Source organism: Festucalex cinctus, chromosome 13, assembly GCF_051991245.1.
Source record: "Festucalex cinctus isolate MCC-2025b chromosome 13, RoL_Fcin_1.0, whole genome shotgun sequence".
Classification (NCBI taxonomy): Eukaryota; Metazoa; Chordata; class Actinopteri; order Syngnathiformes; family Syngnathidae; genus Festucalex; species Festucalex cinctus.
The window spans coordinates 2,222,712-2,239,032 of record NC_135423.1 but is presented as its reverse complement, the minus strand read 5'-3'; the positions used below and the strand labels follow the sequence as shown (position 1 = coordinate 2,239,032).

Sequence of the window (16,321 nt, the reverse complement as noted above, 5' to 3'; positions counted from 1 at the left end):
CTATGTTGCTATGGGAAACCCAACGGGTGAACTTTAAAGTTCTTGTGTGCTTCTAATAGTGCATGTGTGCATGTGTACGCTCGGTACCATTACACGCTCCCATTGAAAATTGTCCACTTAACATAGCTCTGCCACAGCAACATGTGTTTGTCGTTAGCGGGCACGCTAATAGTCAAAAACTGGATGTGTGCGCACTTAATGGCATCGTTGTGCTTTGTTCTCGGCCTCTTCGATAAGAGTCGGGCCACTAATGGCTTATTAATGTCCCTGTGAAAGTGTGGAAACCAAAAAAACGGGAATCCGGAGGGCCCGCTAATAGTGGTGTTAGCATCACAACGCTAAAAATCCGACAAAGTTTAAATGTCGCAAAATATTAATGTTTACGAAAATAAAATATGAGAAGGTAATGCTGAATTTAACACAGGAATTCCCAAACTGTGGTGTGCCCCCACGGGGTAGTCTGGTATCATTTTTCCGTTTTGGTTTCTAAAGTTGTGGGGGAACACAGTGGGTGCGCCATATCATAGAAAGCCTGTGAAAGGTTGCTGTATATGAAGAAATCATGTAGTTCTTGCTACAGCGGGGACTGTGGTGCCTAGGACCAAACTCGCAATGGCCGACTGGTATAACACTTATTTTGTTTTTGCTTTAATTGGGGGTGTGCCAACTCTAATGGGATTTGAAGTGGCTTAAAGTGTTTGTGAAAAGTTTGGGGGAAACAGAAGTTATAACGATGTCTTACTGGGCAAAAATCTGCAGGTTTGCGTGACAAAACAGGATACCTTATTCAGTTATTAATGGCTTTGTTTTGACATTTGTTCTTATGTTTGTGAAGTTTGTGAAAGGTGCATCGACAGCATAGTTAGCTCGCTATCTTATGAAAAACCTCTTTATCTAGGTAGCTATCTCTCGCAAGGATTCCCAAACTGTTGGGTGTACAAACGTAGGGCTACATGAGAGGTGTTTTAGTTAAATTTCACCTTACCATTACCAAACATGATGCATTTAATGATATAAGTGTCTTGTTTTTGTTTTGGACGGTGTGTGCACTAGTGGTGTGCAAGAAGTGTTTTTTTTTAAAGTTAATTTTCAGGTTTGCATGTCCACACATAATGCCTTTATTGGCTACTCATTTCTTTCTTTTGATTTTTGTTTTTAATAATGTGTGCGGGATGAAGGAGGTGCAACTATTCACCAATGAAGACGCAAATAGGGAATTTGTGCAAAAATAGCAATTCTAAAGACATTTCAGGGGGTAAAAATGGAAAGGAAACGTCATAATGAGGATTTCCACGTGATTCCACACCACAAAAGAGCAACTCGCCGATATCAGCGATCCCTGAAAAGGATTTGAAAGGCGTCGGAAGTGTCTGCTTGTCGCCCATTGACACCACAAAGCAGCGGCCAGTGTTTGAACTCGGAGGCGTTTTTTTATGCACGGGCGGCCATGTGTGTCGCACCGACGCTCCGCTCCCATTGGTTCTTTTGTTCCCCATCACTTGTTTGGAGTGTGACAAAAAAAAACATGAGAGGGGATGACCATCCAGCAACGTACTTAACAGCTACTACTACAACAGCAATTATGTGAACGTGACATATTAATCAGCGACAAGAATAAAAAAAAACCCAAAAAAAACGAGATAAAACATTTTAAAAGCAATTCTTTCCTTCTGGTGTCAAACCGAAGGCCTGGGGGGGACAGAATTACCCCTGCATTAGGGAAAAATATTAGAATCGGATGTAGAGTAAATAAAAACAAGTATTGTTTGTAAAACTATCCCTCTCGCTGTGATAATGCAGATTTTACCCTAGTCAATCAAAGTGATCTTTGGACACAGAATCATGTCACACACTCGATTTAAAACAATCAAAACTCTGAGCTGAGAAAGAAACTCAACATGTTTCTGCAGCAGATTTAATGTGGCGGAAATATGTCTCCCCAAAGTGTAATTCCAAGTTTTCTTTTGGTACAAAGTGATGATTCAACGCTGCATGTTTGGACTTTTTTTTTTTTTTTTTTTTTTAATGTTGTTGACACCAGCACGCCAACTGAGGACATAATAACCATTTTTAGACATGTTCTCTGGAGCAGAAATACTTTCTCCTATGTCTGTCACCTTGAGCTGTAGTAATCAGATGTAAATATGATTGTGTATAGCAAAAAACTTACAAAATATATTTGCTTTACATGCATATGCTTTTAAAATGTCCTACATCAACATAAAAAGGCAACAAATGTTAATCTGAATAACACCTGCGTTGTGTTTAATGTCTACATTGGTAAAATTGTATTCAAAGTAATTTTATTCAGCTTATATTTTCAGTTAATCAATATAATATTTAATTAGTATTTTTCAGACTTCTTTGCTCCATATTTTCTTATTTTACTCAGCTTATCTAAAATGTTGCATGGTGAAAAAAGAAAATAATAAACACGATAACATCTTTTCAACCAACCGGAGCCTTGACGCGGTACTTGTCAGAACTTTCCCCGGGCTCCAATGCAACTTCCCGGGCCACTGAGCGTCCACTCTCCGGTAACTCAGCAAGCCTTCCCCGGTCCCCTATCCAAACTTTACCAGCGAATTACTCGTGAACATTCCACGGCCACTGCTAGCATTCTCCGGTCACTCACTCAACAAGGCTTCCATACAACTGCTCTCTGAACCTTTTCCCGGTTCTCGGTGAGCCTTCCTCGGCCACTTAGCGAGTTTCCACCCGGCCCCTCTCCGAACCTTCCACGTCTATTTAGCAACATTCTCCGGCCACACAGCAAGCCTTCCCTTGCTGTCTTTCACCATTCCTCGTTTCCACCGCGAGTCTAGGCTCTTCCCTGAACGTGTCTGCTCGCCACACGGCCATCCAGTCATTCGGGCCCCCGGGGGGACCACAAGTGCCTCCCCATCGCCGATGTCCTTACCTTTCTTCCAGGAGCGCTGGTTGCCGTGGGCTGTATCAGCAGCCAAACGCATTCTCCCGGTGGAAAATCCGCGCGCGGCCCTCCATTCCACGCGGGCGACACGGAGACCACCTCACCCGCGAGCGTGGAGTCTCTCAGCCCCGCGGAAGATTTGCAAGCTCCGGGACAAAGTGCAAACAAATGGAGAAGGGGAAAAAAAAATAGCCGGACTTGAGTGGCGGTGGATGGTGGAGCACTTTTCACAGGTGTGGACGTTATTCCACTGCGTGTATTTTGTATTAAAACAAAAACAAACGGGGAAAATCCGACTTTGTTGGCTGCACGCGCTCACTTGTCAGGAGCCGTTGAGCGGAGGTGGTCTTCGGCTACACTCGCACCTCTGGAGCCAGTGTCGAGTTGCTCCGTGGATCATGGCAGCGGCGGCCAAGCTGGAATGTCCCAGCCCCGCTTGCACGTTGCTCCCACCCGGGGGGGAGGATGAGGGAGGAGGGACGGTGGAAGGAGGGAGGCGGAGAGAGGAGAGGTGGAATCTTGGAAGACGGCAGGAGGAGTTAGTTATGGATTGTATGCATTAACACATTTGATGTGACCAGCTACACAAAAACACACAAAGCTGTCCTAGAAGTATTGCTTTACATATATGATTCAGAAATTTCGCTGAAGACTTTTGGCGTCATCAAAAACGTTTTGGAAGACACCATGACATAAATTTTAGCAAATATAACTGGAAATCATATTTTTAAATTTCATCACACTTCATTGGGTACAAAGAGTTGTATTTGGGAAAGTAAAAAAAAAAAAAACGTAATTTTTATACTGCATGTAAAATTTTCAAATTATAATTATTGTTATTATTATTATTATTATTATTATTATTATATAGTGCAGTACTGCAGTTATAAGAATTTATTGTTATTGAAAATATTATTTTTAAAAAATAATCTATTATTCGGATTTTTTATTACTATAATTATTGTATTAATTTATTCATATGGATTTATTTCTCTCTAATAAAACAACTCGTGTTGCTTATGACACTGCATTATATTTTTATTGTTGTAATAATTATATTTATTTTTACCATTATCATTAAATAATGTAACCAAATGACATTATTTATATTAATCCAAAATGTATATTGATTAAAAAAAAAAACACTAAGGTATTCTTTATTTTTTTCATTTGGTATTTATATTTATAATTATTGTTAATATATCATGTATTAAAATGGTGAAGGAATTAATTTTGATGAATTAAAACATGTTTAGAATAGTTTGCTGTTATTTTTTTTTTTTAGTAATATCACCATCATCATCACCATCATTTTAGTATTACGACATGGAAGACCATTTTTCCAAGTTGATACTGTTAAGGATTAATTAGTCTCTAAAAGTGAGCAAATCTCCAGTCAGTTGCATCAGTGAAAACCACACAATCAAATAGTGTTCTTGACCGGCCTCATTAAACTCTACGTGGGTGTGGTGAGGGGTAATTTTTTGGCACTGGAGCGCAACTGAATGTCGGTTGCCGGGGGCTGCGACACAACCATGTGTTGTGCGTATGGACATGAGTCAACAACATGATCACAGCGGCCATTACACGTGGCAGCGGCGGCGGGTCTCGGACGGCAGGTGCAGCCTGGGGAGGTGCGATCCAGTCCAAAGGCAACAGAACAGCAAACGGAAAGAACGAGAAGAAGGAAAGCAGCAAGGTGGAGGAGGAGGGGGAAGAACGCTTCAATTTGCCTTAATTCTGTCATGACCCCGTTACCGTGGCAACAAAACTACACAGGATTTGACATCAGTACATAAAGCTTCTCCAGCAGGCCCAAGTTTCATGTATAGAAGAAAGGTACTGATTTTAAAGTAGTTGAAGCCAAATCAGCGCACATTCCCTTCCATTTCTCGACTTTTCGTGCGATACTCGAGCGGGTCATGTTGGCCTTAAGCTGCAAGCAGACATCCAAAGGTGGGTGAGATCAAATTGGCTGTCACAGATCTGTGAAGTGGGCACTTGAACACCAGCTTCTGGAATGATTTTAATCATATATGATAATTATACTAATGCCTTCATTGAATTGATTTCAACAATGAACCAAAATCGCGTTATACTACCTGCGCCAATACTTAGACGTGGTTGCAGCAGGCGAAAAGTTTACGTGGTCTACTTTCAGCCACCAAATTGTCAGGTGCACATGTCAAAGAAACACCGTCACTACTTCATATCGCTCAGCATGGTGAAAAGATGAACCAAATTCCTCTCTCACAAAGTCAGCTGGGATCAATTCCAGACTCACCCGTGACCCAAACAGGATTTTTTTCCCTTTTTTTTTTTTTTTTTTCCTGTGTGTTGCATTAAAGAAAGTTTCCACAAAACATGAGCGGCCATTATCAGCTAGTTTGTCGTGGCTTACGAGGGGGGCGTGTTTTATGAGAGTTTCATCTTTTCGTCCCTCTTTCGAGGTGACGGGCTGCTTGGAGACGTCTGAAGTTTAGGGAACGAGGGGGTGGTGGTGATTGGACACAGTCGCATGTGAAAGGCCAGAGAGTCCACGGGGGAGCGGGGGTCCGCGCACAAAAGGGCCAGGGAGGGGCCAGCCGTGCAGGAGGGGCCGCCGCTGGGAACCAAAGCTGACAGCACAAACACCGCCCTCACCCTCAACTCAGCCCCCCCCCCCAACAATCTCAGCGGTATTTACTCACGTATGTGTGCCGGGACCTCTGACCCACATTTAACTGATAGGAGGCTTGTTTGGTCCATGTCAACAGATTACAACACTTTCATGTTGCGTTTGAGGACTGCAGGGAAAATGGAAAAACCTCAAACTCAAATGCAATTTTCTCAAGAGTTTGGTACTCCTCATCACTTGCAATTAGCTAGCGAGCTATTCCTGCGCCCTGAAAATGCACCTTCACGTCAGTCCACTGGCGTGGCCGCTTTAGAGCGCCTCGTTGTCAGCTATGAGTGCATGCATGCCACAGACTGAAAGGTGGCGATTAAGGAGGGGAAAAAAAAATTCTGACGTGTGGATAGGGGATTGCAACTGCCGCAATCACTTTAGAGCGCCTCGTTGTTGGCCATGAGTGCATACATCGCGACAAGGCAGACAAGTCAGACATGACAGCCAACGTGAAGCCCGTTTTATTAAGAGTGGCTACATGAGATATAAATCATTTATCGTTGTCATATTCATCATTAAAGTTGGGATTGTTTTTTACATTTTAAGAATGCTTGGAGCATACGTGAGTCAATCTGAGGTTCTTGTGGTTTGCAGTGGATGCACGCGGCCGCGGCCGACCTTTGGATAACGAGCTGGCAAAGAGTGTCAACCGAGTGTTTATGAGCTGAGCAAAGCAGCACTAGCCCACTGTTGACTCTCGCGGAAGCACGTTCTCACCCCCAGCGCTATTAAAAGACACTTGGGGAGAGATAACGGGAACCCCTCCCCCTCCCGTACCAACCCAACCTATGTGTAACTATCAGGGGGCTAACAGGACGGTACACTACCTAGTCATCACACATCTCGTGCAACATTTCTGAGTTTTTTGTTTTTGAAGTCAGAGCATGCCGAGTGTGTGGGCGGGTCATGCCCCCTCACGTGGCCCCACCCTCTGCAAAGCCCATGGCTCCAAATTTTGGAAGCACATATTTTCTGCTTTCTCTTACTGTCACAAAAACTTTTGCTCATGAGCTGGGCTCAAAATTGACATCATCATTTTTTCACTTTGACTCAATGCAGGTGAAGACATAAAGCTGCAGTGTGAAAATGTCACTCTTTTACGGCGTACACTCAACAAATCCCTCAACACGGAGGCTTGCGTGTGTATATATATCATCGTACGGACACGAGTGTGTGTCTGCGTGTGCATGTGTGTGCTCGCACCTCTCTCCATCTGCTTTCTGCATCACCGCGGCGGGATCGCACTCGCCGTCGCGGACTCCGTGGGAATTCCATCAGTATGGGTAACGTCTCACTCGTTCGCACTCGATCAGAGGTAGCAGGATTGCCTTAGGAAAGTAGTAATATCTCATTAGAGTGCACACCTGATGAAGTGGCCGGTGATAGAGATGTATATTTATGGCACGGTAGCTGACTGGTTAGCATGTCCGCCTCCCACGACTGAGGACTTCCTGGAGGAGTTTGCATGTTCTCCCTGTGCCTGCGTGGGTCTTCTCCGGGTACTCCGGTCCCCTCCCACATTCCAAAGACTTGCATGGCAGGTTGATTGGGTGCTCCGAATTGTCCCTAGGTGTGCTTGTTTGCGTGGATGGTTGTTCGTCTCTGTGTGCCCTGCGATTGGCTGGCAACCAGTCCAGGGTGTACCCCGCCTTCAACTAACTTCAATAGTTAACTCACGATTAATTGCAAATTTTATAACTGTTTTAAATGTACAATAAAATGTGAAATATTTTTTATGAGTTTTCATATTCTTGTTAAAATAAAAGTGGAAAAATGTTTAATAGAAATTTGGCTGCATCTTGTGATACAGTCATTTCACAATAATTAATAAAATAGAGTTAAAATTAAAAAAAGGATGCACTGTACTGAAAAAACTAGTGAGGTTGATTTGTGTTGGGGTAATCTTTCTGCCACTAGATGGCATCATTGCAATTGCAAGACATTGGTGACAGCTCAGTGCATTTTTCTTTTCACATTAAGAGCTGTCTAATCTTTAACATGAAGTCACTTGTGAAATTCTGCACATTTTTAAAATTGTAAAATACAACTTGACCCCAGTCTCCACTAAAATATACACATTATCATTATATTTATGACTGGTAAATTTTGACGTGGGCGTGTCTGCTGCTCTATTTCTCGTCCTCAAACCAGCAAAGAGGACGGTTTGTGTACAACTACATTCAAGTGAGCAGAAAATAAAAGTCTTCTTGTCCTCAGAAGTAACTTGTTGCAAGTGAGTGCGTGTGAGTGCAAGAGCGAGAGAGAGTGTGTGGTGACCTGTAAGAGCGCCGTGACTCCTTTAAAAAAGCCACATGTCGGGGTCCTGGATTGAACCCTGGCCCTCGCAGACACCGGGCCGGCCCCCAATGGGAAAGCGATTGTTTATTTAACTAGTCTTTTATGGAATAGCGAGTGACAGGAAGTCCTTAAAACAGCACCGGCTACTATTTAGACAGTCCCCTTTGGGAGTAAACACCCTCCCGACCACCATCAACACCCCTGGCACCCCCCCCCCACCTAAAAGCAGACACCCCGCCGTCGAGGAATGTGCGGCCATTCACAAGGGGGCGGCCATCTTGGTAGCTTGGTTCTCGCGTCCAGTTGCCGTGGCAATCGGCGCATTTTTTTGACAGCCCATGAAGGCTCGGGGAGACGTGCGGTAAAAAGGTGACTCGCTCACCTTTGATATATAGAAAATGAATGGATGGATGATTCACATTGAATAGACTCTTCTAAGCTGACGTCACCGCTTAACTCCCGCTGCGCCTCCCGGAGGGCAAACATCCCATAACAAATGAATGTAGAGAGCTTGATTTTTGTTAAAAGGTGGGAAATATGTCAAGTGTCAAAAAAAACATCCCGAGTACATCCCGACATTACTGCGAATCATTGAAACCAGTCATTTGGAGCCGCTAACTACAAAAAAAAGGAGTTTGCTGGAGGGAAAAGGGGAAGTGGAAGCCTAAGATATGTTGTTTTTGGTTGAAACAGTACGTCGATCTCTACTTTCATGGTGTAAATTGTCATTCATGAAATCGTTTGTGTCCGGATATACTCATCTTGTTGTATATGGAAGTTGTCAAGCTATCTTCGCTTGCTAGCTGCTAACAAACAGACTGCACGTTTACTAAACATTCATCAGCGGAAATCCAGCCCGAGTTAAAGTGTTAAATGTGATAATCGTGTTAAATTGTTAACTTTTTGTTCAAAATTACTTGAATACTTGTGCAAAAAAAGTATGAATGATTGTTTCACTAAATAATATGGCACATTCATCACGTCTGCCTCGAATTTACAATCAGAGGTTAATGTTATGACCAGCTGTATATGAAAAAGCATATCTGAGCAAATCCTCGTACATTTTGTGGGCGCAAAGCAGTTGCGTCGTAGTTTCGCTCGCAGTCGCGCTAGCCATCGTGCTCGTCTTTCACTCCTCACCGTCTTCCGCCTGGTTTAGAATCGCTGCCGGCAGACGAAAGAATCATCTCAACTCTGTTTGAGCAATTAGAGCGTCCGACGGTCGCGCACAAGTTCACCATAGCATTGCTCGCTGATTTTGAGTTTGACCGATTTTCTAGCTCACACTGATTGTTTTCTAATTCACTCGCATTGACGCCCTGCCCTCCACCGCAAGGTGCGCACTTGAACGTGACGTCACACTGGAATGGTAGATTCAGCTCATTTTAGCGTGCATTCTTGTTGAGCCGACCTGTCGTAAAATTGAATCCCAAAAATTGGACGTCAACACAAATCTGTCCCGGAGAAGGAATAAAAGCGGCGAGATATATTCTCGTCATAAAAATCTGCGGATGTGTGCTCGGCTCTTGAGAACGCATCTGGTACAGTCGAGGTCGCCGACGAGGACCGAATCTCTGCTAAGCTGCTTCGCCTTCACACACTGTCATAGGTTGCACACACGCTCTCACAGGTGGACAAACACGCACGTACACACGCAGCCATGAAACTGTCAGCGTGAATTCCTGTAAAAAAAAAAAAAAAAAAAAAGATTTCCAGAAGCCTTTTGAGCACCTCCAGAGGACGGCATTCCCAACATGTCCGCCACTTTCAAGCCATCTCATCACGTATCACATATAGACCCTTCCAGTGTGACGTCACGTTGAAGTGCGCCCCCTTGCGGTGGAGGGCGGGGCGTCAATGCGAGTGAATTAGAAAACAAACAATCAGTGAGAGATGGAAAATAGGTAAAACAGTTGATAACTTTTAGGGCGTGGTCATAGTTGACTCCCTTCACGGCCAATCAAAATGGTTCCTTTCCATTCCCTTCAGAAGCGCACTCAACATGGCGCCCCGAATTGTAATCCAACATCTGACAGAGTAATTGATTAGAAGCGGGTTTTTTTCAGTGCTTCTTACAGTCAAAAAAATTTAGTTTAAAAAAAGTACCCAATGAAATACTTGCCCTCATTGCAACAGTTTGTTTGTGCGCTCCTTCAGATGTGGCACAAGGCGGGAATCGTAATCGTCAGCAGATAATCAGCGTGGAGCCACAAGAAAATGTCAACAAAGACAGACATTTTTATTTTTTTTTAATCCGAGCAGGTTGCCGGAATCTGGATTGGGAGGGGGCGTGCTGTGTTTTGTCTGTGCGTCCACGTTGCTGACAACCCGCCAAAGCAGAAGTCGGTGACAAGACACAAAATATGTGCTGGAAGCTGGTCTAATCCCAGAGGTGTGATTTCCTCCCCGGAACAGGATGAGATTTGCGGGGAAGATTCGGAGGCAGACAGATGTGAGGTGAAGACAGAGACAAGTGATGTCTTCATGATGAGCTCTCGCTTTGCTTCCAGGGGCGTCCTTGTGCCACTGAGACGACGACAGGACCCGTGAAGAATCTCCTCGATCCGGCCTCCATAAATCGTTCGGGCCTGCAACGGGACAGCTGGGACGAGCCGGATGGACCCGTCGGAGAGGCTTCGGTTTCACAAAGGGAAGAAGAAGGATCCATATCAGCTTCCCTTTTTTGTCCCGACTACTTGCATGAGAGTCACTTTGACTGGTGGTCGTCTGTTTGGGAATTTTAAGGTGGATAAAAAGCAGCTTCATAAGCAGGGCTTCACAAATTGGGAAAACACTCGGGGTTTGACACCTTCAGCTTGTATTTCAATGCATTATATCTTTTATTAGTTTTCATGTTTTCATTTCGGCAAAAGTTGTCATGAGGTGTGGAGCGAGTGGACCCAAAGGCGGAGAAACAAGGCAGGGAGACAGATAGGAAGGGAAACGTGAAGAACTTCATTAACATCAAAGATGGTGACGGACAGGACGGGACGGAACGTGAGCAGACTGGGCATGACGTGGACAGACTTGGTATGACGTGGACAGACTTGGCAGGACGTGGACAGACTTGGCAGGACGTGGTCAGACTTGGCAGGACGTGGTCAGACTTGGCAGGACAGATTTGGCAGGATGTGGACAGACTTGGCAGACCGTGGACAGATTTGGCAGGACGTGGCCAGACTTGGCAGGACGTGGCCAGACTTGGCAGGACAAACTTGGCAGGACATGGACAGACTTGGCAGAACGTGGACAGACTTGGCAGGATGTGGACAGACTTGGCAGGATGTGGAAGATGTGGACAGACTTGGCAGGACAAACTTGGCAAGACGTGGACAAATGTGGACAGACTTGGCAGGACGTAGACAGACTTGGCAGGACAGATTTGGCAGGATGTGGACAGACTTGGCAGGACGTGGACAGACTTGGCAGAACGTGGACAGACTTGGCAGGATGTGAGAGGGAGACACTTGACTTGGACGTGAGAGAGACACTTGACCAGATATGGAGAAACTCGACCAGACATGGAGAAACTTGACTCGACAGCAAACGTTACCAACAAAGCACACCACACGACACCACCCGTGAAAAAACAACACTGACTAAATACATCAACACTAACGAGCCACTAACAAGACACACCGGGGAGACGCAATAGACTGAGGGCACTGATTGGTCACACATACTGGGAAGGGAAGACACACGCCGGTGGACAAGGTTAACGATAACGAGATACGGGGAGAACACAGGACAAAACACTCCAAACACCTGAAACCAAACAAAACCTAACCACACTGAACCAAAAGTATTGAAAAGTTTTATGAGTAAAAACAAGCAATTGTGAAGCAATCACAGTCACTGTTAACATTTTGAGAGCTGTAAAGAAAGACACTAACATAAGAGGGAGTGACATCGGCGGCAACATGGCTGAGGACAAGAAAGGTCACCGACATGAACAAAGTACAGATGCTACACTACAAGATGCAAGTCACTAAATTTGGAGGCCAGGGCCGGACTTTGACAAAAAGCAGAGAGACAAGCAACAAAAATGATGTGAGAAGGAAAGAAACAAAAATAATAATGTCACGGCTTGGGCTTGCAGGACCTCGTCTGGGACGGGGGCCCACTCATCTTGATGGATGTAACACGTGATAGCGACAGCAAAAAAATCAACTCGGAAAGTCAGGCTGCTTATTTGAAGAAAGTTTCAATCAAAAGTTCAAATTCGGAAGGTTTTTGACAATGTTCATCTCCAAACTTAAACCCTACAGAGCATGCGTTTTATACCTGCTAAGAACAAGTGATAGTTTGCTGGCGGCAGAAGACACGCGAGTCAAAAGTCTGGACACCAAAATGCCAAAAACATATGATTAGCCGTTAGCAAGGGGCCACTAAGGGGTCTTTCGGGGCAACTCAGGTTCACCATGTGTATGTAAAAAGAGTTTTTTGGGGGGGATCCAGCCGATCAAGGCAAAAACTAAGAATTTCTGCAATTATTTCTTATTTTTTTTGTAAATGATAATGAGATATATGGATGGATAATCGTGATAACCTCACTTCCCCCCCGTTCGACTTTGAAAGCCATAAGAGAGAGCGAGAGAGAGAAAGAAAGAAAGAAAGAAAGAAAAAGAGAAAGAAATGCACCCCGTCAAAGAAGAAAAGTTATGGCCAAACTTGGCTCCTTCTCCTCCTTTGTGGTGAGGTTCATTTCATACTTGATACTTTCATAGCGGTCTGAGTGCAGATTTCTAATTTTTGCTGTCCTTCTTCTGGGAATTTGACTTACGGAGAGCGTTCAGTCTTTAGTGTTTATGCAATGTTCTGCTTGTTAACTACGGACGGGCCGTCGATCCGGGCCCTCTGCGACTGAATTAGAATTTCTAAAAATGATTTTTTTTCATAAACACATTACACAAATTATTATTATTATTATTATTTTACATGTAACACCTAAAAATGGTTTTAAAAAAATCTAATTATAGCCATACCTTTATATTTTTTGTCATCTGAGTTTAAACTTTAAATGACATTTTTTTTTATATATATATATATATTGCACTGATTTTTTATTTTATTTAAGATGTATACATTTTTTTTGTCCAAAATTTCAATTCAACTCAGAAGAATTTCAGACTTTTTTTTTATGTAATTTTTTTACGTTGCAATTTTAAATTCGTTTTAAACAGTTTTTTTTTTTATGTATTTATATATATTTTTTTTTTAGATACACTGAAATATTTTGTCTGTTGACCTGGTGAACTTTTTAAAAACTGAATACTTTGATAGTGTTCCAATTTAAACTCAGAATTTCACTAGAAGAATAAGTACCCTTTAAAAGTATACAGTAGAGTGTTCTATTTGAAATTCAAACTCAGATTACAAGGTGTACGATAATATTATGATACAAAAATTGCAACTCTTGAATTTGAATTCCTAACACTGATTTTTTTCTGCGCTCCTCTCATGACGGCCAGCTGCAATTCTCCTGGACACTGACACACTTAATCTCCTGTGCGTTAATCTTCCTCACGGATATTAGGAGCAGCCTCTCCGGCCGTCGTCCCCTCACCTCTAACCCGCCGTGTAATCCGCCTGCGCCGTGGCCTCATTAAGCTTCGGGGGAGTTCACACCTCTCGCCATGTTGGCCGCAGCTGCCCGAGTCAGGAAAGGGCTTGGCAGGGGCCTCTGATCTGGGCTGCAAAAAAAAAAAAAAATGAAAAAGTCATAAATCAGCAAGAGGAGGTGAGATGGTCTAAAGTGCTCATTAAAGGGGCTGGTAAGAACATGTGCAGAGAAGCACGGAGCCGAATAGGACAAGCTTGTCACACTCGGCTAATGACTGATGATGAGGAAAAGGCAGGACAGAGTGCTAAATAATGCTAAATAAGTGCAACAGGGGTCATAAAAAACAGGCACTGGAATTATAATGGACGCTGCAAGGAGGAAAAACCTGTCGTGGATGGCGTGTACTAACAACCACAACAACATCATTGAAGACAATTTGACAAAGATCCTCTTCATAACCAATTAAATATAGTTACCATGTGCTCTCTAAATGCCATGGGAATTAACTCATTTGCTCCCAAAAGCGTATAAATACGTTCCATTTTAAATATTACCATGCTCCCGAAGAAGTTTTTTTTTTTTGTTAGAGCATGGAGAAGACATTGATGCAGCCTCTAAATTGAAGCAATGGTAGTTATTACAAAAACGGCCAGCAGGTGGCAGCAGAGTATAAGAGCTCAACCACGGCCATGTTGCAACAACCTCTTTTCCCCACTGTTGTAAACAGATTTGTGAATAATGATGAAACTTAGCTATATTTTAATGCTAATTGCTACAAAACAGAAACAGATAGAAATACAGTATACCTTTTTTTTCCTGATGAAAGAAGAGACTTTAATTTTTCTTTTTATAGGTTCCATGTTTTTTTATAGCAATAGAACACAATACTCTTGCAAAATCAGTCAAAATCCAGTAAAACAGCCGAGCGAAGGGGGTTGCTTCAGTGAAAATGGCTGCCAGTGAATGTGTTAAAAAGTTGCCTACTTTAGAGGACAAAAAAAAAACCTTATTATAATGTTCAATACCTCTTATTTAAAATTGATTTAAAACACACAAAAAATGAACGACCTTTCTTTCTGACACAGATGATGAATGGCTAATGTGTCAAACTAGTGCCGAGGAGGGTTCACTCAATGTCCATTTAAAAAAAAAAAAAAAAAAATTCCCTAAGTAGCCGATACCTTCAAATAAGGCCGGTATCCTGGTACCGGCACTCGCCCATGCTTTTAATAATTGTAATGTTATGAAAATAAACATTTTTTTTGGTTTTGTTTGCATTTTGCAGGCCCTCAAACAGTGAATATGTCAACAGAAAAGAGGATTTCTGGTCACCTGAACAAATTTAAGGTAACTCCAAAGCCTCTTTCACAAAAAGAGCCTGGAAAATAAACCTGGAGGAATAATACATGCCTACCGAAGTAATGAAAACACAGACGCTTTTTACAATCTTGGCCGGATGCTTTTTGAAGGCCCCAAAAAACTGAAAGTGTCTAGAAAAACATGAGGACTTCTGGACATCCGAACAATGATAACACCAAAGCTTTTTTTACACAGAGATGCTGGAAAATGGCCTTAAACTGAAGCACAAATCACAGAGTGGAAGAAAACGTGCCAACTTAAGTGCAGTACTGAAATTATGTTGGTTGTTGTTTGTTTTTATCCTGACCACAAATTTTTGGGAAAAGTGGACTTCTGGTCACCAGAAAAAAAAACTAAACTCAGTGAGGGCCCAGATTGATTTCAAATGAAACACAATACATGTCGACTGAAGTCATGAAATCTCAGTTGCGTTTTTAAAATTACGGCCGGATCTTTTTTGTAGGCCCCAAACGAAAAGGAGGACTTCTGGTCACAAAGAAACAAAGGTGAATCCAAAACCTCTTGGACACAAACGTCCTATACAAAAATCATCTTCTAAACAAAACAGCAGTTAGACATCCCGAGGGATTGATGTTCTGCTGAGTTCTGTTTTGTCCAGGAGACAGAAAACAGATGGAAGTCCATCACGCCGTCGCTCCTCGGGAGGATTTTATTGAGAAATCGGGCGCCTGCGAGCCGAGAAAAGCATCCAAGCAAGAAGAAAGTTGGCCGTGTGCCACTTGGTGGATGAAGAGCAGCCTGGCAGAGTTGTCCGAGTATCGCAGTACCAAAGATGTGTTCTCATTCCACGACTTTCTCCATCTCTGTCGTGATTTAAAGCAGCCGTGTGAACACGAACACGAACACGAACACGTCTGACTGATTGAAATAATTGAACGCGTTATGATGAGCAAATAATTGTCCGAATGTACTCCAGTCTAACTCGCTAATGCTAATTAGCATGCTACTTGCGGCACTTCTATCCCTCAAAAGAACGGCTATTCATACAAAACGCTTCAGGAATGTTTACAGAGAAGCATCTTAACATTACTCACCGGCATATACTCTTCCTACGCTACAAAAAAAATAAAATAAAATAAAAAATTTATTGACATAACTTGACCGTGACTTTTTCCTTCTTCTCTCGAATGTTGCCAAGACTTAACTGGTTATCAGAACGCACGGAACCACACTGCCCCTAAATGGCCAAATCGGGTACAACGTGAACAGCATTCCAAGTACACAAATGGAAGAGCAAGACAGTATAAAATAATAAATTAAATAAAATTGAACTTAGGACATTTAAAATCCATTCTGAATCGTACTAAATGAGAATCGCGATTCTTATAAGAATCGATTTTTTTGGCACACCCCTACTTGGCATGTAGTAGATACAACGACTTAAAAAAAAGAAAAAGTGATGGCCTTCAGAACAGTGATTTAAAAACTAGCGTGAGGTACCAAAAAAAATGGCTCAGTTCCATGACGGCAATATAAGCAA

The 16,321-nt window shown here is 42.9% G+C and overlaps 1 protein-coding gene across 6 annotated transcripts in view; it reads right to left on the bottom strand.

Annotated features, from left to right (window-relative positions):
• cdon (cell adhesion associated, oncogene regulated) overlaps window positions 1–15,970 on the bottom strand; it is a 41,901-nt gene extending 25,931 nt beyond the window's left edge. For 3 of the 6 annotated variants that reach the window (XM_077541699.1, XM_077541700.1, XM_077541701.1), the window contains exons 1-3: window positions 15,876–15,970; window positions 13,465–13,591; window positions 6,804–6,928 (exon numbers count right to left, since the gene is read on the bottom strand). In XM_077541699.1, the coding sequence (XP_077397825.1) occupies window positions 6,804–6,826 (23 nt within the window). In that variant the 5' untranslated portion in view covers window positions 6,827–6,928; window positions 13,465–13,591; window positions 15,876–15,970. Of the gene's footprint in view, window positions 1–2,920; window positions 3,451–6,803; window positions 6,929–13,464; window positions 13,592–15,875 lie in introns of all 6 variants that reach the window. The other 3 variants (XM_077541703.1, XM_077541702.1, XM_077541704.1) reach the window with 3 other exon arrangements.
• Window positions 15,971–16,321: the final 351 nt, after the last annotated feature.